We start from the raw sequence: 24323 nt of genomic DNA, 5'->3' as shown, positions 1-24323 counted from the left end.
GGCTTACAATAACAATTGAACTTAAAACCACCAGGGACACATAAACCAAAGTTTACAACAATAGTTTGGTAAAAAAAAATACTTGTTATTACAATAGTTTATTTTAAACACAAAGATACTGTAACTACTGTAGTAATAATGATATTAAATTTAATTTAGATGAAATGCTCGTGCCAAATTTCAGCATTAAATTATAGACATAATATAACATTTCATAATACAGAATATAATAAAACTCTCTCTCTCTCTTCATAACACCTCTGTTTACAATAACAAGAACCAGTTTACAATTAAATTTTATGAACAAATTTAATTTTTATATTTTTTTAATCAAACAACTACTGTAATTGTTATCACCTGATTATTAATAAGCTAAATTCACTGGATATATTTTAACCAGCAACATTTTCATTAACTGGGCCTACTCTATATCGTGATAATGTATTTCCTTTTATTAGAAAAGATAAGATCTCCCTTTCTGTTCAAATAACTGTAGGAAAATAGGGGTTTTAACATTTTTTAATAAATTAATTTCTTACTCTGTCTAGATTAGTAGATAGATATGGTTGGTAGAAGTAAGCGAATGTGACTTGTAAGTTAAACTTTAAGGACAGCATAATAACTGATAGGCTATCGTTCACTGACTTGGTTTGGGAGGGGGGCTGTGTGGGAGTGTTCTTTTCTTTTTTATTTGCTTTTCTTAATTTGCTGTGTTTCATATCGGTACACATTACTTACACCTTCTGTCGGTGTAAACCCTATGGGAATAACACCAAAAAACAAACCACGAGTCTGCATATTTATTAAGAGCTTAGACAGATTTATCAGAGTTAAACTTTTTCCTGCTAAATATCAAGTTCTTCTGGTTTTCATACACTGTAAAAAGTTTTTTTTAACTTAAATTTCACTTTCTGTGAAAATTTTAAGTTGAAAACTTTTTAAGTGCTACCAATTGAAGTAATATTTTAAGTTAAACTATTCACTTTTTACAGTCCAACCCTATTTTGCAGCTTTATCAGATTAAATTATGTCATATACATTACACACTGTTATAGGGACGTCACTGTACAAACTGCATAGATACATTCAAAGACTAACAGTAATATGCAAAAATGCAAATGTAATTATAAAGTGTAATGATGCCAGTTTAAAACAAATTTGAAACTTTTATGCCAAATATTATCTACCTGATGTGATGAAACGATGTTGCTCCTGCACTGCAAAAAATGACTTTCTTACTTAGTATTTTTGTCTTGTTTTCAGTAGAAATATCTAAAAATTCTTAAATCAAGATGTATTTTCTTGATGAGGAAAATGGCCTAAGAAAATAATACTAGTTTTTAGACAAAAAATATACAATTTAAGTGAATTTGTGCTTAAAACAAGCAAAAATAACTGCCAATGGGGTGAGAAAATTTTACTTGAATTAAGTGTTTAAGAAAAAAGAAATCTTATTTCACATTTTTTTTCTCACCCCATTGGAAGATAATTTTGCTTGTTTTAAGGACAATTTCACTTAAATTGTATATTATTTGTCTTAAAACTAGACTTATTTACTTAGGTCATTTTGCTCATCAAGAAAAAGCATCTTAATTTAAGAATTTTTAGATATTTCTACTGAAAACAAGACAAAAATACTAAGTGAGAAAGTCATTTTTTGCATTGTCTTGTACAATAAAATTGAATGAAATGATGTTATACATCAAGTACTAAAGAAAAATTAGACAAACTGCAAATTGGATTTTAAAAAATCTTTATGTGGCACCAAATAATTCCACATATATCATTTACATGGTAACAGCTGTCACCACAGAAGTTACTGAGTGCTTTTATTTACAAGAGAAAGTGACTAAAGATAATAAATGTTACATATTTGTTCCTCTTTTTATTCCTACCCATAGGGTAATAGGTCCATAGTACCTTTGAGTGCATTCAAAAACACACAAACCTAGGTTAAAATTTTGTCGGTTTCTAAATTATACAAAACTGGATATACAGTTCAAACACAGATAAACAATGCAAAGGGACACAATGTTACAAAGCTACAGAAAAGATCTCTAATATTCTCCCACGATGAATTAAGCCTGTAACAAAGAGCACAAGCCAAAGTTGCCGAGTTGTACGGCATTCGATGGGATCTTCATATATGCATGCAACACATTAGTGACCATTATTTGTTTTATCTGCTGACGTCTACACATTCTGGCAGGTGGCCAAAAAGTGTTCTGGGATCAAACATTAAGCCATTTATTTCTCTTTCCTCTTGCTGTTGAGAATTGATGATGTTTACTTCAAAGAGCCAGCATATTTTGAACTGACGTTAACAAGGTCTGATAAAGGTAATGTTACGTCAAACAGCTTGGTCTGCACAGTAACATAGAGAAACTTTATAACACTCTTAAGGGAGATAAATGAGAAATAGAGGGGTGAAGGCACACTTGGGATACTGGCTTTTTGCACTCTTACAATGATTGCGCTTCATAGAGTTTCATTGGCAGGTTATACTGTAAACACTGATCACATCTTTAAACAGACCTCTGAGACACAATCTCATACATTCTCTCCTGTAATCATGTTAAATACGGGTCACCACTCGTTTGTCCTTCCAACTTTCTACATGCACACATCTTTCGGTGCACTCCTGTAGTCCTGGTTGAAAACTTGGGAAGGGCAAAAATCATTTTGCCCACCCCGTCGTGGCTTCACCGTTTATATAGGCAAATCCCGGAAAATGTTGCGAATGCTCATATTCAGAGTTCCTGCGTGGGGCCAGTGGGGAGTACACGTCTCCGGTGGAGCCATAGCGGGAAGTGTGGACAGCAGGGCTAGAATAGCAGCTGTTGGCCGAGGGCACATCTGGCCAGCGAGGGGTCACTGGGGTTGTGTGTAAGAGTGGAGAGCCGCTCATCAAACACGACTCCATTCGGGACATCTGACTGTTGAGTGGGTACTGCAAGTCAGAGAAACAAGCATTAGCACCAACGTTTAACAAATGGTTGCACATTCTGTAGAAAATCATCTATAGCTTTAATATGTAAATTTGAAAGGTGAAGTCGTAACATTTGCCTCTCTATTGCCATCTCTGGTTGAAACGTAAAATTGCAGGTTACTTTACGTACTTATCTTTACATGAGTTGAATTGAATTGACACTTTGCAACTCGTACCCGACTGTTTAAAGAAAAACACTACCCTTTTTTTTTATATTTTACTATGTTCTTATCTTAAATTAGACAAATTAATACATGCCTATCTTTCTTCAATCTGTACACTTAATCTTTGTACAGCGAACCGTGAATGTGTTAGCATTTAGCCCAGCCCCATTCCTTCATGGTAACATCATCACTCCTGACCCTCTCTCGCCCAAACTTCCATCAATATTACTGCACCCAAGGTCGAAGTGCTGCAAACTAAGTCCTTTTCCACGATACAATATAGTTCTCATTTTTATGCGCTTAAAACAATAAGCGCATACATACTTGTGTAACTACTCATGAAACACTCATGTCTTTAAATAGGGAAAACATGGAAGTGTTTGGTGGCTTCTAAATTTATCCGTGTTTGGATCCTAAGGAATGAATGGGGCTAGGCTAAATGCCAGCACATTCACGACGCACTGTACAAAGATTAATTGCATAAACATTGAATAAAGCTAGATATGTATAAATTCGCCCAAGTCGAGGTAAGAACATAGTAAAATATTGAAAAACAGTGGTGTTTTCCTTTAAATAATGAATCCTAAAACACACTGTAAAAATTGAAAAATAAGATCAATGTTTATTCAACCTAAAATTTCACTTTAGTGGAAAAATTTAAAGGGACATTCCACTTTGTTTAAAATGTGCTCATTTTCCAGCTCCCCTAGAGTTAAACATTTGATTCTTACAGTTTTGGAATACATTCAGCTGATCTCCGGTGTCATGAGCAATTCGGTCCCCCTTGGCAATTCGGTCTCCCCTAGGACCCCGATTGGTACCTAGCACTAAAGCTTGGTCAAAAAATTGTCATTGCGATATCTCGTCTGCTTTAGCGGTCTAGCAAGCTAATTACGTTTTAACAAAATAGAAGCATACAACATTTTTAAATAAAAATTAACAAGAAATATTAATAAACAAAAATTCATGTTGCAGATACGTCAGCACGTTTGTCATCATCTGCTTTACAAAAACAATACTTTTATTTTTGTAAATTATTAACATACCTTACTAAATGTGTTTTTTATAGAAAAAGTGTAGTAATCATGGCTTATAAATTATAATTTTAATGTTTGATTTAACTATGTATAATCATGTTTTGTATAAGTAATTTATTAACTTTACACAGTACAAAAGGAAAGGGTACAGTATATAATATCTAAATAATAAAATGACACAAGCAATGTATAGATCTCACCAACTACAGCCTCACTTATATATTACTATATGAAACATATCATTTAAAAGACATCAATTGTAATTTTAACAACATTCTAACTATATAAATCATAATGCGATTTTGTAGGAATTGTAATAAGGCGCTAAGAAAACTACCCATGAGAGTTTTTTTCAGCGAATGGAATCACGCAGGGGGAATAAGGGGGCAGAATTGCCAGGGTGGACCGAATTGCTCATGACACCGGGTCTGGCGCTAACACCCCTAGCACAGCTCAGCACAATCCATTGAATCAGATTAGTGATATTACGCACTGCCCGAAAATAGTCCCCTGCTATTGAAAGTAACCAAGGGGACTATTTTCAGGCGTTGCGTAATATCACTACTCATGCTGCAGCCGTGTTACATTAGCAAAGTCCTTGATTATTATGCCAGAATCCGAGTATAGTTCCTAGCCATATCTGCGTAGAAAATCGCAGCTTTTAATTTTCCGTCAGTCTTAGTACACGATGTAACTACAGAAGAGTCAAGTTTTTAATAGGAAAAATATCGAAACTCTTTGGTTATTTTATTACATGATGCTAATGGTCTAATCAGATTCAATGGATTGTGCTAAGCTATGCTAACAGTGCTAGTGCCAGACCCGGAGATCGGCTGAATGGATTCCAAAATGATAAGAATCAAATGTTTAACTATAGGGGAGCTGGAAAGTGAGCATATTTTTTAAAAAAAGTGGAGTGTCCCTTTAAGCTAAAGAAACTTTTCCAATTTTTAACAGTGTAAGCTTGCCATTCGATGAGGGGAAAGATAAGGATACAATAACTGAATTTTATTTCTTTTTAACAGAAAAAGTTACAGATTGCAGCTTTAGGGGCAATTCACAATCGTTCATATACTTTACAAGTTAATGATTAGTTATCAATAATTAGCATTGCCCTTTCCTTTCTTTTGCAACCAAAAGATATTTGTTGCTCTGGGTTACGGACCAAAGACAAAATAGAGCGTGTCAGCGTATCAACTCAAGATCCGCGTCTATATAAAATGTTCTGTTCTCTCTGTGGAAGTCAACATAATCTTCATTTGTTTCCTCTCTGTTGGCTTTTTCAGAGTGGACCCCTCAAACAAAGCGCAGACATTGTATCCATTTAAAGTTGACGGAAAATAAGTGGAAGTCAAAATCTATAACTGCTCTCGAAATAGAAACCGTCCACAGTCAGAGCCTTTATAAAGGGTTGTGGCACGGAAAAGAAAGTCAGGCGAGGTCAGAGAGCAAGACGTGCTGCTTGGTGACCTCTCGATCATGCAGAGAAAAGAGACCATTGAATAACAATATTTTAATAGACACGCTTTCCGTCTAGATCTGCGGTCACTGGTTGGTCCGTCTGAGGCGGTCATTGAGAAGCCGGAGGAGAGAGCCATTTGGGGGTGGGTCTGGGCTCTAGCCAGCCCACCTTTCAGTGTTTGCATCCGCTGTGTGGAAAGAGTTCGGCAACACAGCTTCAGAAACTCGGAGGTCCAGCTGATCTCCCATTACAAAGGCAGGCTGGGTCAGAGAGCCCTTGACAGGAAATTACCATCACACCCGGCTTTCAATATATGCGACACAGGCCCCCACCTCTCCATCCACAACCACAGTTGAACAGTTTAATTCGACCATTCATCCGGTTTCTGTCACTATAAAGAGACGCCTCAACATTCAACTCCTGTCTCAGTTTCTAAAGTAGTAAGATTTTGCACAAAAAGATCAAAAATCCCAGACTTTTATTTGCAGTATGTTTTGCTCACATATTCAAATGACACAAGGCCTAAATAACCTTCAGACATAAAGGACTTTAGACAAAGCATTTACTTGATGAACTCCTTATTATAGTAAGATCCGTGCATAAAAACTTTACTAATTCTTGAAAAAAGAAAATTCTAAGATTCAGCAGGTGCCTTTACACAGAGTCAAACTTTAACCCAGATGTCTAGAGAGGTTTAACAAAAACAATTAACTGAGCTTTCCATCACCTTTATTCTTCTTTAAAAGTGAATACACTTTAAATACATATGCTAAATGACCAATATTTCGGATCAGGGGGTGCTGAGCCTATTACCCTAGTGTGCGAACTTAAAAAAGCATTCTTCATCTAATGACCTCTGTGGATAACAGTTACCAGAACATTTCAAATGCTAATCGTTGTAATGCATCAACCATTCACATTCATGCTAGCATTCTTTCCTCAGTTACAAACCCCTGTAATGGATGCAATACACGTCCACAAAGTACTGCAGAATACACACATATTTACTTCTGTTATTGGGTAGATGATTATAAAATGTGTATTGTGAAAGTCATTAACATTATTTTTCATGCAAGTGTCCTGTAGCTCAGTGTTTGAGCAATGCCTTAGCAGTGCAAACGTTGTGGGTTTGAACCAAGGGAGCATGCATGTATACTGATAAAATGTATAGCTTGTAATGAATGGCAAGTTGCTTTGGATAAAGACGTCTGCTACATGCATAAATGTAAATAATCACAACTACGATACCATCTAGTGTTCTGATATTTAGGACGATGCATTTGTATTATACTAGTTTGATAAGAACCAGTAATAAAGCCAAATATGTTGAAAAATACTAAATCAGTCGATTGCCATGCAGGAGCAACACAAAGGTCATTGGCTCCATTTTCTGCATAAAGTTGGTGCTACTTACATTATTTGTTTTATGCATACGTCTTGTAGTGTATTTGTATTTAGTATCTAGTTTGCAAACAGTGCACTTTATGTGGCTTGGTTAAAAATGTACTTTTTTATTCCTTAGGTGTGTGGTTATATGTAGCTCACTGTCTGTATAAAGCACCATGATCCTAAAGAAAGCGTTGTCTAATTTCACTATGTACTGCTTGCATTGATATTAGTGCTGGGCATAGATTAATCTATAATCTGTATTTATATATACATAATAATTACACACAGCACAAACTCATATGTTATGCAAAAAATTACTTTTATTTTGTATGACATTAATCTAGATTAATCTATCTATATCTATATCTATATCTATATCTATATCTATATCTATCTCTATATCTATCTATCTATCTATCTATCTATCTATCTATATATTACGGATGCACCGATAGGATTTTTTTGGGCCGATACCGATTCCGATTTAAACAGACAACTTCTGGCCGATACCGATATTAAACACTTTTATACCACGGGTCTGTTGAATGCTGCATTCTGATTGGCTGAGAAATGTTCTATGGGTGTTGATTATTTTTCTGTAAACCGCACACCTATCTTTTCAAATGTCTTAAAAATAGGCACCAGAGCAATGTTTGTGGTAACCGTGGTATAAGCGGAATAATTGACTCCGGTCCTTTGAAATATTTGAAAATAATGCACACCTGCGGTGTAACGGCACTCTGCTTCGCGTCGTGCCGCATTACCACCTTGGTGTGCATTATTTTCTTATAATTCAATGGCCCGTCGTCAATTATTCCTTACGTATACAATACTATACAGTTGGTCTATTAGCTAGTTTATTTCTGCATCAAATTATTTTTACTGAACATGGATTGGATCTAATTAACATTCAACTGACCAACATAATAAGAGAGGCACAACTTAAGCTAAAACAAATATTATAAGACAGCATTACAACCTTCAAAGGTGGTTTTTGCTATTCAGCATTTATTTTATTAACAACATTAACTCATTTTTTTTACATATAATGGATTTCTTTATACAGTTAATTAATAAACAATCGGTATCGGCCTTTCTCTGCCATTGCCGATATGCCGATGGTTTCAAATTCATCAAAAACCGGCCGATATATATATATATATATTTAGATATAGAATATATAAAAATATAAATAAATACACATGTAAATGTTTTTTAAATACAAAATGAATGTGTGTGTATTTATATATACATAATATTTACACACAGCACAAACTCATATATTACGCAAAAAATTACTTTTATTTTGTATGAGATTAATCCAGATTAATCTAAACCCAGCACTAATTGGTATATAAGGTTTTCTATAGCTTGAATGCACTGCAAGTCATTTGAAAAAGGAAAATGTAAAGACGTCTGACCTGTGCAGAGGTACGGTGGTATGAAGAATAGTGCAGAGGGGTAGGCAATCCTGACTCATGCGTCAGACTTGAATATTGACTCTGGATGGCGTGATGATGTTGGTTTGCGTAGCTGCTGTAATTATAGCTGCCAGTATACCTTAAGAAAATATTCAAGACAAAGGTTAATTTTTCATACAAACGGTGACTAGTCTACAACCTAAAATAAATGTTTGCTTACCCATGCTCATCTCGATGTGGGTAAACTGGCATCCGATGGGCAGGGGAGGGGGTGTGTACGGTGGGTCCGCCTCGCATACAGGAAAGCTGTGGTCCGGTCTCAGGTGGGCTGCCCCCTGAGGTTGTCACTGTGTATGTAAGGGACCAGGTATATGACTGAACAGCTCCTGGCACATACACAAACATACATATACAGAGAAACGTGTTTGGCGTGTTAGTTTTTTGACCCTTTGGAAGTGACCCGTGGAAGTGTACCACACCAAATACATTTCAGTGATGAGTCGGCTGCGTATTATTCACCTGTGGTAGCAGGAATGTTGGGATAGTCCGGTGACTGCGCTGAATTGGGGGAACCCACCGCTGGTGCTCCCACAGAATGAACGGATTTGGCAGGGGAATAGGGTCCGGGTGATGTGGATGTGGGGGTGGAGCCCATCAGCATCAGCTCCTCTCCGGTTTCTGCTGTAGTAGTGCAAAGCAAAAGCCAAAGTTTATGACATTTGCTATCACATTATTTTATGACCAACATTAGGTGCCAATTATATATTGCAAAGCCTACAAGTGATCTTACCTGGTGTGCCCTCCCCTTTCATAGCCCTCATGAGTTCATTGGCTCGCTCTTGGCAATGCAGAGACTCGAGCAAGTATAGCACGTAATCATCAAACATGAGATGGATCAAATGAAATGAGCCTGTAAATGCAAAAAATCCAATTAACTATAAACCATATGAATATACCCTGCCAATTTAAAAGTCCCCCTGTCAACTTAAAAGTCCTTCTTTAAAGTCCAATATTTTTACAAATATACCCATGTACTATTGCCAGACATCAAATGCCATTCGAATTGAAACCTCTTAGAGCTTCAGGTGTACAGAATGACTTGGTTTTTATAGCAATGCAAAGATCATGGGTTCAACCCCCAAAGAACACACACAGTGATAAATAGTGTAGTCTGGATGCACTGCAAGTCATTTTGAATAAACTCTTACAAGTTAAAATAGCAAGATCTTACTAGAAGCATCAACAACCAAGCAGTCTAAACTTTACAGCGTTACTGAAGCATATGATTCTTTGAGCAAATGCTCTGAATGAAGGGGAGGAAAGGATTCATAAGGACATGGCACAATTCTAGCATTGTGCTAGTAACTCCAGCTACTATGTGCATAATAAACATTGCGGCTATTCAGCGGACTGGGTGCAATACTGCCTGGTCATAAAATAGGAAGGGAGAAAAACTTAGTGGGGGTTTACCCTTTGTTAATTAGCTGTTTTGTACAGAAAGCTGCATTATCAAAACACTGCGACCAGCTGTGCCTTTGATATTCACAGACAGAGCTGATAGGGAGGGGGCCTTTACCTCTTTTATGGCCCTTCTTTCAGTTACTTTGCCATAGACAGCTAGGTGTTTTAACCCAAGAGTTAGGCAAGGCTGCCATCTTTGATAAAGGTAAACAATTAATGTAAAGTCGTGAATAGAGTTGGAAAAATAAAATGCAAATCTATTTAGACACTTGACCAATCACATTTTGTCACACCCAATGTCATAAAAAATAAGCTACTTATTAACTGACAAATAATTCATGTTAATATAAAAATGTAAAATTAGCATGACCAAATGAAGAAAACCGGACTCACCAAAGCTAGGTGCGCTATGCAGTGTCATGTCGCGGATAACCCTAGTCCCGAAACACGACCACATGAGCAGGAACTGCTGAGCTACCCTCTTCAGACATCCGGGTCTCTTCCCTGCCACCTAAAGGGAACATTACCATGAGAAAAGCCTGGGGGAAGGCACAGGGCCTTAACCTTTGGGTTCATAGTGGGGCCTAACCCCCAAGAACGAAAAACATGTCAACAAGTCAACTATTTGATTTGCCCCTAGGGAAACACCCTCCCATTGAACTATTGTCTGGTAGGTAGTGAAAGTTTCTATGGCAACCAGATTTACAAGCCTATATCTGGACTATAATGGGTGCAAAAGAGGCCATGAAAACATCATTAAGTTGGGGAATTGCATCACGAACAGTCTTAAGTATGTTGTGACAGCATTTACAGTCACAGGGTTGGACACTTTGTGTGGTATAGAAGGACGCAAATAGTGCTTGGCACGAGCTAGTTTATCAATTGTATGATATAAAATATCTCTAGGATGGATTTGTAACAAACACCAAAGGTCTAGACAGAAAACTGAAGACAATTTAAGGTCATCAGGTGTCGTGTCATTCATTTTCATGTTAATGACATACAATATAGTATTGTATCCTTTATGCCATAGTCAATGGGTATAAACAACTGTGCACTGTGCAGGGCTCCAGACTAACTTTTTTCAAGAGGAGCACAGTGGCACCCAACTGAAAATTTTAGGGGTGCAACCAAAAAATTTAGGGGCTCACACCGTAAATCAACATGCTAACCAAATAATCCCATTTCTACAAATTCCCACTGTATTAGTAATAAATACTTTAATGAAAGATGCAGAAAGTACAATGTGGTGTTTCAAATTCAGTGTCACATCACAAAAAAGGTCAAATTTATTGGTCGCACATGTGCGACTGGATGTAAAATTCAGTGGCACACTCTCAAATTTTGTTGGCAAAATGCCATCATTTGGTGGCAGTCTGGAGCCCTGCTGTGTGTTTAACTGTTTGTGTTTGACTGACCCGCACGACACATCTGTCCACCATAGAGTCCAGCCATTCAATGTAAGCCTCGATAGGAGATTGATCCTCAAGGAGTCTGTCAAATTCTTGATATACTTTAAAAGAAAAGGCATAGGAGGTAAAGAAAGAAGCAATCAAAACGATAGCAGTCAATAGACAACTGTAATACAATTTTTAGTGACACAGTCCTTCTAGAAAAACACAAGTTTTTTTGATTGTTGCAGGCAAAAATCGTTGATCTTGTGGCACTTTTTCTTTAAAAATGTAATGGAATAAGCGGGATATTTATGCAATGAAATTGCGGGAACTTGCAAAAATTGCGGGAACTTGCAAAAATTGCGGGAACTTGCAAAAATTGCGGGAACTTGCAAAAATTGCGGGAACTTGCAAAAATTGCGGGAACTTGCAAAAATTGCGGGAACTTGCAAAAATTGCGGGAACTTGCAAAAATTGCGGGAACTTGCAAAAATTGCGGGAACTTGCAAAAATTGCGGGAACTTGCAAAAATTGCGGGAACTTGCAAAAACTGCGGGAACTTCCAAAAATTGCGGGAACTTGCAAAAATTGCGGGAACTTGCAAAAACTGCGGGAACTTGCAAAAATTGCGGGAACTTGCAAAAATTGCGGGAACTTGCAAAAACTGCGGGAACTTGCAAAAACTGTTTGCAGCTTTTCAATTATGTTCACGTCACATAATCACGTCACTTTATAATGTTCCCATGGCAACAGGGGACATGGCTGCGCTGGTGTGAAGTAGATGCAACATTTTCCAAATTTCTGCTAAGATATACACTATATATTATATAGTATGTGATTTTTGCTACAAAAATGTGTGGATTATGAAATCATGCAAACCCAGCATATTTTGCGCACGGAAATCTGCAATTTATGCTGCGAAAGTGCGGCGTATTTGAAAAAAAAATGCGGCCCCCGCAAAAATATGCAGACTTTGGCTGATTATGCGAATCATGCGATCGCATAATCGTGTTTTTCTTTAGGGACTGGAGACTTATAACACCACATACGCTCTAAAAAATAAAATAAAAATTACAAAAATTAAAAAAGCATGTGAAAGATGGTTCACTGCCTTATTTTAATATATGGGAACCACTTTAAGAGCTATATAACACCTATGTAGAACCATAAGTGGTGCTAAATCACAACTATAGCACCACTTATGGTTCTACATTGGGGGTGTACGTGCTATATAGTACATAGTACAAGTGGTTCCCCTATGATTACAAGCCAGTGAACCATTAATTGTAATTTAGCACCTTTTTTAGTGTGTACTGCATTTATTTATCCGCAACCCTGGACCACAAAACCAGTCATAAGGGTTCTTTTTTATCTAGACATCTGAAAAAATAAGCTTTCCATAATGATGTATGGTTTGTTAGACGTGGACAATATTTGGCCGAGATACAACTATTTAAAAAAAATTGGAATCAGAGGGTTCAAAAAATCACATATAAAGTTGTCCAAATGAAGTCCTTACACATATTACTAATAATAAATACATTTGTGATATATTTACAGTAGAAAATTTACAAAATATCTTCATGGAATATAATCTCTACTTAATATCCTAATGATTTTTTGCATAAAAAATCAATTATTTTGTCCCAAATATTGCTACAAATATACACATGCGACTTATGACTGGTTTTGTGGTCCAGTGTCACATTTGAGATTTCTGTATGAAATGCAGAAAAAAATCAGAATCCTTTTTGTGAATGACATGACAGAATCTCTGAACTTTGACCTGATCAGTCATGTGAGAGGTTGATGCCGAAATGAATTTGAAATACTCATCAGGGTGTCAGACTGTGAGGGTTAACCTCTCAGTGTCTGTGGTTAACGCTTGACTCTCATGGTCGTGGGAATGATTCAGCGCTGGTTGACAGCTACTGTGTGAGATCTGATTGGTGCAAAACACCAACCAGCGGGTCTTTCATCGCAGCGCCGCATGAGAGACTACAGCAATAACACAATACAAATACACTACACCACTTCTTGCAACAATTTTCGATCAAGTCCAGGTACTTTCCAGCTAAATTTACTTAAACTTTAAAATTATGTCTCTATCATGCAAAACACAACCGACACTATTTAGCAGAAGCTTTTAACGTGACAGCATATTCGATATACAGTAAGAAAGCTTCTTACAATGGATGATAAGTCTTCTCTGGTCCTCTCTAGAGTCTTCCATTGTATAAAGTGTCTGTTTAGTGATGCTGTTCAGATCTACATTTCTCCAGTCCTCCAGCATTTGAAATGTGATGTCTGCACTGTGGATCACCGTTCGAGAGGCCTGCAGGAGCAAGCATGCCTAGTTACTTTTTACTCCACACCATGAGCGGTCATGTAAATTCATAAAACTTGAGAAAATGTTGTACCTGGCAAAGATGATTTAATGATGTTTGTCGTTTAAGTACCTGTGAAAATCTCCTTGACACTAAACACACAAAAAAATGATTGTTTGAAAACAGCACTGAAATGCTTTGCAAGAGCATTTAATATATTGAAACCTACATTCGAACTTTACGTTGCGCAAGTTTTCCGGCAGATCATGTAACGCCACCCTGAGCCACTCGTCCAGCTGTTTGGCAAACTTCCTGATCACCTGAGTGAGGCTATATCATATAAACAAACCAGAATGTAATGCATAGATAAATAGACCAAATTAACATTTTAAGTATTGATAGAAAACCTATTTACTTTGATGCAAAAGAAAAATATTTCATGAAGATGTGGTATGATCATAACATTTTTGTGATTTACTTTCAATAGCTATTGTCTAATTAACTAGGAAGTTATTCATTCTCTAAACCCTACATTTTATATTAGCATTTATGCATTTGGCAGACACTTTTATCCAAAGTGACTTACAGTGCATTATAAAGTACACATTGTTTTTATCAGCATGCGTGTTCCCTTGGTTCTGGGGTGACCAGACGTCCCGAAAATTCGTGACAGTCCCGAAATCTAAGCTGCTGTCCCGAATCCCGAATCCTGCTCCAATTGTCCCGAAAATTATACTGAAGCAAAATCTTGAGTAGTTATTGTCTGATAAAACATGAGAGAGGAGGTTGAGTCATCCTGCAGCCAGCCCCCGCCGGCTGCTCATTGGCTGCAGCATCTTGTATGTTTTTTATATATACACTGTAGGCGCGCATTAAGATAAGATGCACTGATAAGGCACGGGAGTGCTAGCGGCATTTAAAACCTCCGCGAAATATGCTGACGTCGAGCCTCCACAACCTCGGTAGGCTATAGCTCAAGTGTGAACTTAAAGTTGTATTGTTTCTATTAATTTATCTATTTCATCTATATGCACAAAGACAATAGGACCTTTTTGTCCCCTTTTTGTAGAGTAGATTAAGAGAGCAAAAGTTGCAGCAGCCGCGAGGCACTGTATTAAAAAACATTATTCTATACGTATTATATAAATGTATATGCATATGTACTTATATTAATAAAAATATGATTGTTCAGTAACTTCAGTTTGAAATGTATTATCTTTTATTATTAAATAAAAAAAGTAAACTATTATTGGATGATCTAACTATTATTGTATGAAATAAAAAAATATATATTTTTATATTATTATAAATGTATTTATATGCATATGTACTTATATTAATATGATTGGTTCAGTTTGAAATTCATTATCTTTTATTATTAAATAAAATAAATTAAACTATTATTGGATGATCCCCCGTAACGTCTGCCGCCCGTCCCGAATTTCAGCCAATGTCATCTGGTCACACTACTTGGTTCGAACCTGTTATCTTTTGCGCTGCTAATGCAATGCTCTACCATTGAGCTATACAAGAGTGGTTTAGTTAGTTAAAATAAGTTTTGAATGCATTATGTTGGCATGTTCTGTAGCTTAACTGGCTGAACATAGCATTAGCAATGCCAAGGTCATAGGTTTGATTTCAAGGGAATACACAAACTGATAAAAACCTAAATCAAGTGTAAGTCACTTGAATAAATGCATTATGACTGTGTCATGTTTTAGAGTCTTACACAAATTTGCTTTAAAAATAATTCATTATTTTTATGAATTAAAATATTCATATACTTTTCACAGCATTAAGCAAGCAAGCAAGCTTAAAAATTTGTCGAGCTTCATAGGTGTGAATGGTCTCACCTGTCAGGCAATGCCTGTAGGACGGTGGGCATGAGAACCCCTGATATGGCCTTGTACAAGATGGAGTCACACACACCGACTATATTCACCACCGTGGATGAACCCAGGACGGGCAGCATGTGGGGCGGCATACCCTGCCAAAAGTGTAGCAGGAAACTCTGGACCTGTGCAAGCACAAATCCCATAACATTATTACCTGTATCTGATATTCGTAATGCAAAACACAAAAAGGAAAGTAATTGACAAAAAATTTCTTACCTCATCGAAGTTGGCACGTATGACTGTGTCTAATATCCTCTGGCAGTGAGTTCTGTACATCATTATGAATGTTGAAACCTTTATAGAAAAAAAATATTAAATGGCTTTTTAGAATACTTTCCACAGAGAATAATGCACAAAACGCCTGGCTTTAATGATGTCATACCAAATGTATTCCTTAATAATGGTCATGATGCAAGTAAAGACAAACACTACAAATGAAGATACAAATAAATACCAACGATACAAAAAAAGTCTCCACAAACAATGCCTATTTCAAGTCCGGGCCAAAACAGTGTATAAAGAGAGGCTTTAAAGATCAGAACTCACAAACCATTTAAAATTACAGGCGCCTTTTTAAAGCGAGACAGCTAGTGCCCATCTTTTGTACAAAGCGAGATCTACTCGAAAGATTAAGAGTTCACTAGGAACCAACACATAAATCCTCCAGGTTCTCATCTAAATCCAGACCGGCAGACAAATGAAAGCAGGGTGGGGTGGGGGCTGTTGGGGTCAGATGAAGAAGAGGTTAGCGGTTAGAGGTTTTCGTGATCTGTTTACCTTCTCTTCTGGCAGACTGGCGGGCAGATTTAGGTCTTTGACATTTGGAAAGTCTGGCAGGAGAGTGCCCAGCTTGGAGCGCGGTGAATACGCCACTGTCTGCTTGGTGACCTCTTTCTTGCCCGTTTCGTTCACCCATGCAGCGCCTTTTTTGGAGTACATCACATCGTAGTACTGGGAGTTCTCCTTCACAGCGATGCCGTAATAGTGATACCTATTCGAAAAGTGAGTGATAGGATTAATAGGAATAATTAACAGTAACTGTTATTGGGAGTTTTAGTTTGTGTCGTATATATTGCATTACTACACCACTACCCTCAAGTAGATGTACTAGATGAAAAATACGACTTTATTCAGCATTGTCTTTTCTTCCCCGTCTGTTGTGAAGCGCATGCATGAGACTAAAGTCACGTGACTGCAGTGACGCGGATGACGTGTTATCCTCAGACATGTTTGCGAAGTTTTTTTTTTTCAAACTTACAGCGTGCGTCTTCCTCAGACTGTAAACGAAGCCCGGGCGCACAAAAAAATCTGGGGCGCACAATATAACACGTCAGCCGCGTCACTGCAGTCACGTGACTTTAGTCTCGCGCATGCGCTTCACAACAGACACGGAAGGGAAGACGATGCTGAATAGAGTCGTGATTTTTGTTGTTTTTGAACTAAAATTTATTTTTGATGCTACGACACATGCCTGGCTGACCCACTGGTGTCACATGGACTATTTTGATGATGTTTTTGTTGCCTTTCTGGACATGGACAGTATACCATATGTAGATTTTCAATGAAGGGTCAAACAAGCTCTCGGACTAAATAATGAAAATTCTGTCATCATTACAAACCTGTATAAATTTCTTTGTTCTGATGAACACAAATGAATATATTTTGATGAATCAAACGGTTTGTGAGCCCCAATCACTTCCATGGTATTCTTTTTTCCTACTATGGAAGTGAATGGGGCTCATGAACGGTTTGGTTACAAACATTCTTTAAAATATCTTCCTTCGTGTTCATCAAAACAAAGAAATTCATACAGGTTTGTAACAACATGAGAGTGAGTAAATGACAAAAGAATTTTAATTTTTGGGTGAACTATCCCTTTAAAATGTGAATTACACTCATAAAATAGATAAGCTGGACCAAAAGTGTACCCAAGGAAACATCTTTAATAATAATTCAGGTGGAACCGCATGAAGCTGGTTGTCAGATTAAAGGATATTATTAAGTGACCAATTTGTGTAATTTTATAGTCTAATACATGGACAATAGTAGTTATAAAGTAGGATAAATTATTTTAAAAATGAACTTACTTCGATTGGCCCCTGGTTCCCAGTCTTCGTGTGGTTAACTGAGGGAATTGTTGTCGTATTATCTGTTTGGATCAGAGACATTCTGTCAGAACTCTTTGGCCACATATTTCATTATCACCAGTTGGCTGTTATCTGCCCTACAGTGACTATGATAAAACTATCTTCTCAATCATATTGTCAGATTCATAACATGTCCAACGACATCATCTTTTCCCCCTCTCTCTCTCTCTCTCTCTCCCTGCTTTTTTTGTCCACGAGCTCCTTGGTCCAGCTCCCGGTACAGAAAACTTTGCAAACAGTGAAGCTCTCTATTGTGTAGGATGAAAAAAGAGGCCAAGCTGTGAAGTTTCTGTCAGGCTTGGCTTGATAAATGAGCAGACAGGGAGGCAGGTCCAGCTCTCTCTCTTGTTTTGTCCCGAATCAATGAAGCCTTCCTAAAGGACACCCCACGCTGCTCCTGCCACTGATCTTACATTCCGCAACATCTCACCCTTCCAAATTTCCTTTAATTACACATTAATCCAGGCCCCCTCTCTTTTTCAATATCCTCCGACAGGACTCGGGGAGCAGGATAAGGGTGTCGGGGGGTGGCTATATGAGTAGGTGGGTTGAAGGGTTGTGGGAACAAGGGTGAACATGTTCATTGTTTACATTGTCCAGCTATGAGTTTGCAGAAGAGGTGTGAGTAAAGACCACTGGCTGTGGCTCTTCATAATACCTGGAATTATGTCATACTTTTTCAACAGATGTTTTCTTTTCTCTATAATATGTATTTGATCTCTAATAGGACACTCAAGTTAATCGTTATCATAAAAGTACTTTTTTTTAAAGGTTCAGTGTTATTTAAATGGGGCGTAATGATGAATACCTTTCCAAAGCTAGCAGCGTTGACTGGCTGAGAATCGTGCTTTTCACAGAAGTCCAAGTAGTGCATGTAAAGTGCACTGCGAGGGATGCAAACACCTTCTGCGATCTCATAGTTCTCCTCCAACCTGGCGAAAACATTAGGTCATTGCATAGAGATCTGTCAGTCAAAATTAGACAAACTTTTTAGTGTAAAACAGGGAGACAAAGGCTTAAATGGAGTTCATATTGGACCATAACAGTGTATATCCTGCACTCTCAGAAATAAAGGTACAAAAGTTGTCGCTGTGAGAGTACTCTTTCAAAAAGGTACACCTCTGTACCAAAAGAGTGCATATTAGTACTTCAAAGGTACATATTGGCAGTTGAAAGATACATATTTGTACCAAAATGGTACATATTAGGACCTATTTTAAAGGGTACTGCCCCAGTGACAGCTTTGTACCTTTATTTTTGACAGTGTGATGATTTCCAACAGTTGATTAACCAAGGCATATTTCCAAAAAGTGTTATCAGAAATATGCAGAATGTTCTTACAGACTCGTTTTTTAATACATTACTTTAAAGTGTGCAGAGCTTCTGGGAACAATAATAAAAAGTAAATATATTTAAAAAAGAGATAAATAAGAAAAAATCTTATGACATTTAATTTGTGTGTGTGGAAAAATCTGAACTAATTCAGTAATCTTGTCAAGTAATTTCGTCTGGTAAAATGTTAACTTTTACATCTACGCATTTTGCAGACACTTTAATCCAAAGTGAATTCCAGTGCAAATCAAGCATTTTTCCGAATGGGTTTATTTCCTGGGATCTATATGAGCTACAGGAACACCACATTTTCTATAATCATTAATCTTTTAATAAACGATTTTAAATTAATTTAAAATTCGTAAAAGTCTTTATTTTTGACTTGATACAACTTTAAACCTTAGGTGACAATTTACAACTCCACTCTTTAGTGACGTGGCCCTATTAAATTGGTTTTTAGATAAAAAAAACAATGTATACCACCTTTTTACAACCGCAGCAAGGACATTACTGATACTGTTACTTGGTTTCAAAAAGAAGCAGCACACATGTGCAACTTGTTACAAAAGTAATGATAAATTTATTATACTTTTTTTCCTCAAGGAGCACTGAGACAAAATCTTTCCAATTCTTTTATGCTTTTTGCTCCCTCCCATTGACTCAAATTAACACTGAATTATCATACATTGATAATATCAATTGTAATTATATCCATTCTACATTCATTATATCAAGTTCGAGTATGGAGTTAGTTGAAAATGAAAATAAGTTGTGTGTGAAATTGATGTAAAATTTGACTTACCATTGTAATGTGGCAGGCGTTGAATGTGGTTTAGATGCTCGATTATTTTCCTTCTCCTCGTCTTTTATAAAGAAAAACACAATAAAACATTGTGTTTATTGAAAACATGCAATAACAGTTACGTTACATAAAAATAAATATAGGCTATTAGATGTAGATTTAAATTAATTTGAACTTGTGATGGCAATTTTCACTAGAAAAAAGTATAATTAATTTCTTATGCAAATCGATTGAATTTAATCATTTAATTAATTTATTAGGACTTACTTTCGTCGTTGGACATATTTCCGATAGACGTGTTGCTGGAAAATCGCTTGCTCTCGCTTTCGTTCAGACATCTTTCAATCCAGCTTTCTGCAAAAGCCAAAATGTACTTGTTATATTGCTGTTTTTCCCTTATTTATATGTTTTCTATTCAGGATAGGTTTACTCTATAGGCTATTCGTTTGCTTTATGTATAGGCCTACAATGCAGCGATAGAGATACTATTTTCCCTCTTCAAAAGCAACAGGTGCATGCGCAGTGGTTTCTAGGAAAAATTACTCTTTTAAAATTTCATGTTTGAGAAAAGTTGGCTAACGTGTTGTAAACAAATGTACATTTCATAGATTTTCGATTAGCAAAATTATTGTCAGGTTAGCCTATTTTAGATTCAGGTTGATTCTGGGTGCAATAAACATCAGAAAACTTATCTTGTGTAGGTCGTTGCATCTGCCCACAGAGCTGAGGGGCATAATAGTGACGGGGCAATTCAATTACAATCGATTGTAAAGATCTTTGTGCAGCTGGGAATCTATTTGAAATGTTTTCAGCAGAACTGCAGGAATCCCGCATTGTTCCTGAGGAGAATTACAAGCGCGCGCATGCACGCTCATTGATTGAGCGCGCTCCTCCGCCGTCATAATAGAGACTTTTAAGCGCCAGACTCGGTTTTGCTCTGTAAGTATAAGGCGACTGGTGTCCTTACATCACAACACAAAGACACTTTTAAAATAATTTGATTCAAAGTCATGTCAATCCGGTTTTGCCGCACGGGCTGTGACAACGATCACCATAGCAGCGGTTGCCAAGGCTGCGAGTCGGCCGGACCATACTGATGATGGATCAGATGGCGGAAGAAGTTATAGCGAAAGTTATGAGAACTTTTATCCAAGGAAAAATTATTTAGAGGTATGCTTTTTATTTTAGCAGATATAAAGTGGACTACAATGAATTCAAATGTAGGAACGCAAAAACTGCTTTTGATCAAATTATTAATGGTTTCAAATAAACTTTCTCCTTGAACTGTTGGATAAATATAGTTTTAAATACTTCAATGTAATTTAACAAAAGTTGTCAAACCTTCGTCAAAAATTAGGAATTAGATAAACATTAATTTTAAATATTCTTTGCATTACATTGTTTAGTCTAATTTTTTTACAATGTACAAAAAAACTAATAATTTTAACAACAATGATAAAGACTGCCTATGTTTCGATGTTAACGTTAATTTAAAACCTAAAATTGTTCAATAGTAAAAAAATAACTATAGCCTAATAGCGTTTCATTATATTTTGATGATTAAAATGTCGATAATAACGATAATGCTGTTGCCATTTTTGACAATTTTATATTTTTTCTAAGAGTTTAATTTATCCACCTGTGTCAGTGTTGACTCATATTCAGTTCACTTCAGATTCTCAGTCTGTTTTAATCATTTCAATCGAATCATTTGCTCCATGAACACTTTAAGTAGTGCTCTAAATAATTGGATTAAATCCAACCTAAAGCCGAGACGGATCTAAGATCATTTATCGCCTATAGGAATAAATATCATCGTGCAAAAGTACGTCCTATATTTTCTTTCTTTCTTTGTTTCTTTTAAACGCCATACCTTCTAAACGACCTATATTTTAATCAGCTAATAACTAAAGCTAAAACGCGTATTTTAAAGCAGCATTTTTACATTTAAAAAGATGAATAATAACTTTTTCCGTTTTCAACTCGGGACAAAACAACTAAATATCACGTATGAATTTTAAAATCGTCTACACAGATTTGGTGTCCAGCAGGGGTAAAATTTTGTTAACCAATGTTATACCAAGCACAGTTAACATTCAGCAGGTGCAACAGTGTACCCGCGAAAACTTTTCATTCAATAAAAACTAACTCAACTGTGAACTAATATAGAGCTTAGTCTTAATTTAAAGCCATTGTGCTACTCCACATAAACACAAGTCCACTTTACACAGTTCCAAAATTGTGCAAACCTGAACAATATCTGCAAGAACAAGACTCATCCTATGCAAAAAAAGAGGCCAAAAACATGCCAGCTTTTCTTATTATGTACTAGATTGAAGGCACAGAGCTCTCCTTATGAAAAAAAAATCTATAGGTTAAATAACTTTTTCTGATGCCAGTCGCAGGTCATAGGATCCCAAGGGCCCGATTCACGTTCTACATTCCAAAAAAGCCCAGCTTCCAAGCATCCCAATGTCATGGCGGTGCAGCTGAAACCAACCTGTGGAATCCATGTCAGGTTCTTCCAGTAGCCCACAATGCATCCTCTTCCCATGCACGTTACAGGGGCTCCTCTGAGAAAATGGCTCCGTGCAGGACTCCCCCTCCTCAGCTCCCTCTGTCTCTCCGAGAGAACTGCCCGTCGCAGAGATGCATAAGATGTGAGGTCCGTGGTGAGGGTGGCGGTGATGGAGGTGGGGTGCGGGTTCTAGGAGTGGGTGGGTGGATGGGGTGGGGGGGTCAGAGACTCCAGCGATCCAGCGGGGGAAAAGCCAGAGCCGTCAAAATGTTTGCTGATGTTTCATGGGAAAGGGGCTGATTTTATAGGAGCCCTGATGGGGGATATGTCATTGATAGGCTCGGCAGGCTGATGAATGGCTTCGAGTCAGATGGGGATGTGGCAAGGCTCACTGGAAGTCTTTTGTGGGGCTGTTTTGAATAAGAAAAGCTCCCTTCCCAGAAAAAAAGAGGCTTAGATCTACGCAATCCCAGCTCTGTGGCCTCCCCGTCTTCCATTATAGCATTTAATACGTTTTCATACCCCCCCTCACATACACACTCGGCCCCCACTGCTTTAGTTTTAAAGTTCTCCATCCAAGGGCCACTTTTTGGCCCGTTGCGCAACTTTTTTGATGTCTGTGTCGTTCCTAATAAGTCTGGAATAAAAAGAACAGACAATAACAGCAAGCATCATCTCAGACATTTTCTGACCTCTTTCTTACGTTTTGTCAAATGTCAAAAAACTTGATAAGTCATCGCCAAATGTGAAAAGAGAAAGTTTTGTTGAGTCAAAGAGTACCAGAGTGAACCCACCCTCACTTCTCTCTCTCTTCTTGAAGCAACCTTATTTTAGTGTGCTGGGAGGAGAGCGCAGCCACAAAAGGGGGAAGTAAAAGTGCAGGGCCTGAGGCAGGGAGGGCTCTGATGGAGTGCCTACAAACTGCAGAAGGGAAAGCTGTGATTAGAATATGAATGGAACCACGGGGGAAAGAGGGAGAGATCGGGAAGGAGAAAGGCAGATTATGGTGGAACTGCTCCCCACTTGTTGGATGGCAGAGGAAGACTCTCTCCTCCAGCTATAGCCGGCGCAAGGACGCAATGCGGGGCGGTCGAACTTTATTTACAAAGCTTTTGGAGTTTGGAGAACAACTATTTACAGTGGCCCCAAAAATGTTTATACACTTAAGCAACACTGAAATGTATGTCATATCAAAGGAGGACAACACAGGCACTTTACACATTTCACTAAAAGAAGTTTATATATAAATTATAAAATAATTAAGAAAAATAAGAATTTGGTCACTTTGAAGCCTGTGGAAGAAATCCATAATAAATGTGACAAACTACACCTGAGGTTACTCTGCTCGATGTGACTTTTTAATAGTGTTGCTTAGGCATCCAAATAAATATATACACTCACTAATTTATATTTATTTATATTTCGTACCTGGTTAATAAGCCTAATGTGATTTATGTTGGTAACTTTTCATGGTCCACAGCAGCTCTGCTACAGATGAGTATTCCAGTTCACAGTCTAATCTTGAAAATTAGCACACAAACAAAAATCCAATAAAACAAATAAATAAGCTAGCAAGTGTGTGATCAGAAAGAGCAAAGCATTTACAAATATTTCCTTAATTACAGTTTTAAAAATGAAGGTTGTGCACGGAAGGAGGAGGTGGGGAATCTTTGCATCTTCTCTTCAGAAGACTTCCTTTTTTTGCTTGCCTACTCCGAGTCTCATTAGCCCCTCATTAGCTAGGACAGGTGCAGCCGGCCAAAAGAGACACCCTCAGACCCTTACACCCCCCTTGGCCAGCGAGTGAGTTGCGCTGTCAGTGCCCATTCTACCGATGTGAGACGCTTTCTTCCAATCAAAGCTTTCCACGGCTGCTTAGTGGGTGGGAACAATCTATGAATAGTGGATGTTTTATTAGTGTAAAAAAAGCAAAGTGGGAAGGTGGTCAATGTAACAACAAGCTCCTTTCTGCTGTCACTGTTGTC

The 24323-nt window shown here is 37.4% G+C and overlaps 1 protein-coding gene across 6 annotated transcripts; it reads right to left on the bottom strand.

The window, feature by feature from the left end:
• Positions 1–1736: 1736 nt before the first annotated feature.
• rfx4 (regulatory factor X, 4) lies at positions 1737–24291 on the bottom strand. 6 transcript variants are annotated; one of them, XM_073853670.1, is made up of 20 exons: positions 23767–24291; positions 23133–23259; positions 22321–22975; positions 20088–20174; positions 19821–19881; positions 18495–18618; positions 17627–17688; positions 16317–16530; positions 15756–15833; positions 15498–15661; positions 13874–13974; positions 13738–13796; positions 13508–13652; positions 11342–11436; positions 10317–10434; positions 9253–9372; positions 8982–9143; positions 8683–8848; positions 8463–8601; positions 1737–2950 (listed from the first exon to the last, which is right to left on the bottom strand). In XM_073853670.1, exons 3-20 carry the CDS (start codon positions 22361–22363, stop codon positions 2678–2680), a joined length of 2211 nt encoding a protein of 736 aa, XP_073709771.1. In that variant the 5' UTR covers positions 22364–22975; positions 23133–23259; positions 23767–24291; the 3' UTR covers positions 1737–2677. The 6 variants fall into 6 exon arrangements, with proteins under 6 accessions (XP_073709771.1, XP_073709773.1, XP_073709772.1 ...); XM_073853672.1 differs by having other exon boundaries at positions 8683–8809; XM_073853671.1 differs by having other exon boundaries at positions 8982–9140.
• Between the last annotated feature and the right edge of the window lie 32 nt (positions 24292–24323).

This window comes from Misgurnus anguillicaudatus, chromosome 15 (assembly GCF_027580225.2).
Source record: "Misgurnus anguillicaudatus chromosome 15, ASM2758022v2, whole genome shotgun sequence".
NCBI classification, from domain to species: Eukaryota; Metazoa; Chordata; class Actinopteri; order Cypriniformes; family Cobitidae; genus Misgurnus; species Misgurnus anguillicaudatus.
The sequence above is the reverse complement of the archived record's forward strand: the minus strand, read 5'-3'. Positions and strand labels throughout refer to the sequence as shown.

Excerpts from the sequence above, each read along its gene's own strand:
- rfx4 (XM_073853670.1), bottom strand. The coding sequence starts at position 22,363 with ATGCATTGTGGGCTACTGGAAGAACCTGACATGGATTCCACAG. Across the intron at positions 9,373-10,316 it reads GCATAGCGCACCTAGCTTTG|GCTCATTTCATTTGATCCAT; the intron begins GTGAGTCCGGTT and ends TTGCATTTACAG. Across the intron at positions 2,951-8,462 it reads ACCACCGTACCTCTGCACAG|TACCCACTCAACAGTCAGAT; the intron begins GTCAGACGTCTT and ends TCTGACTTGCAG.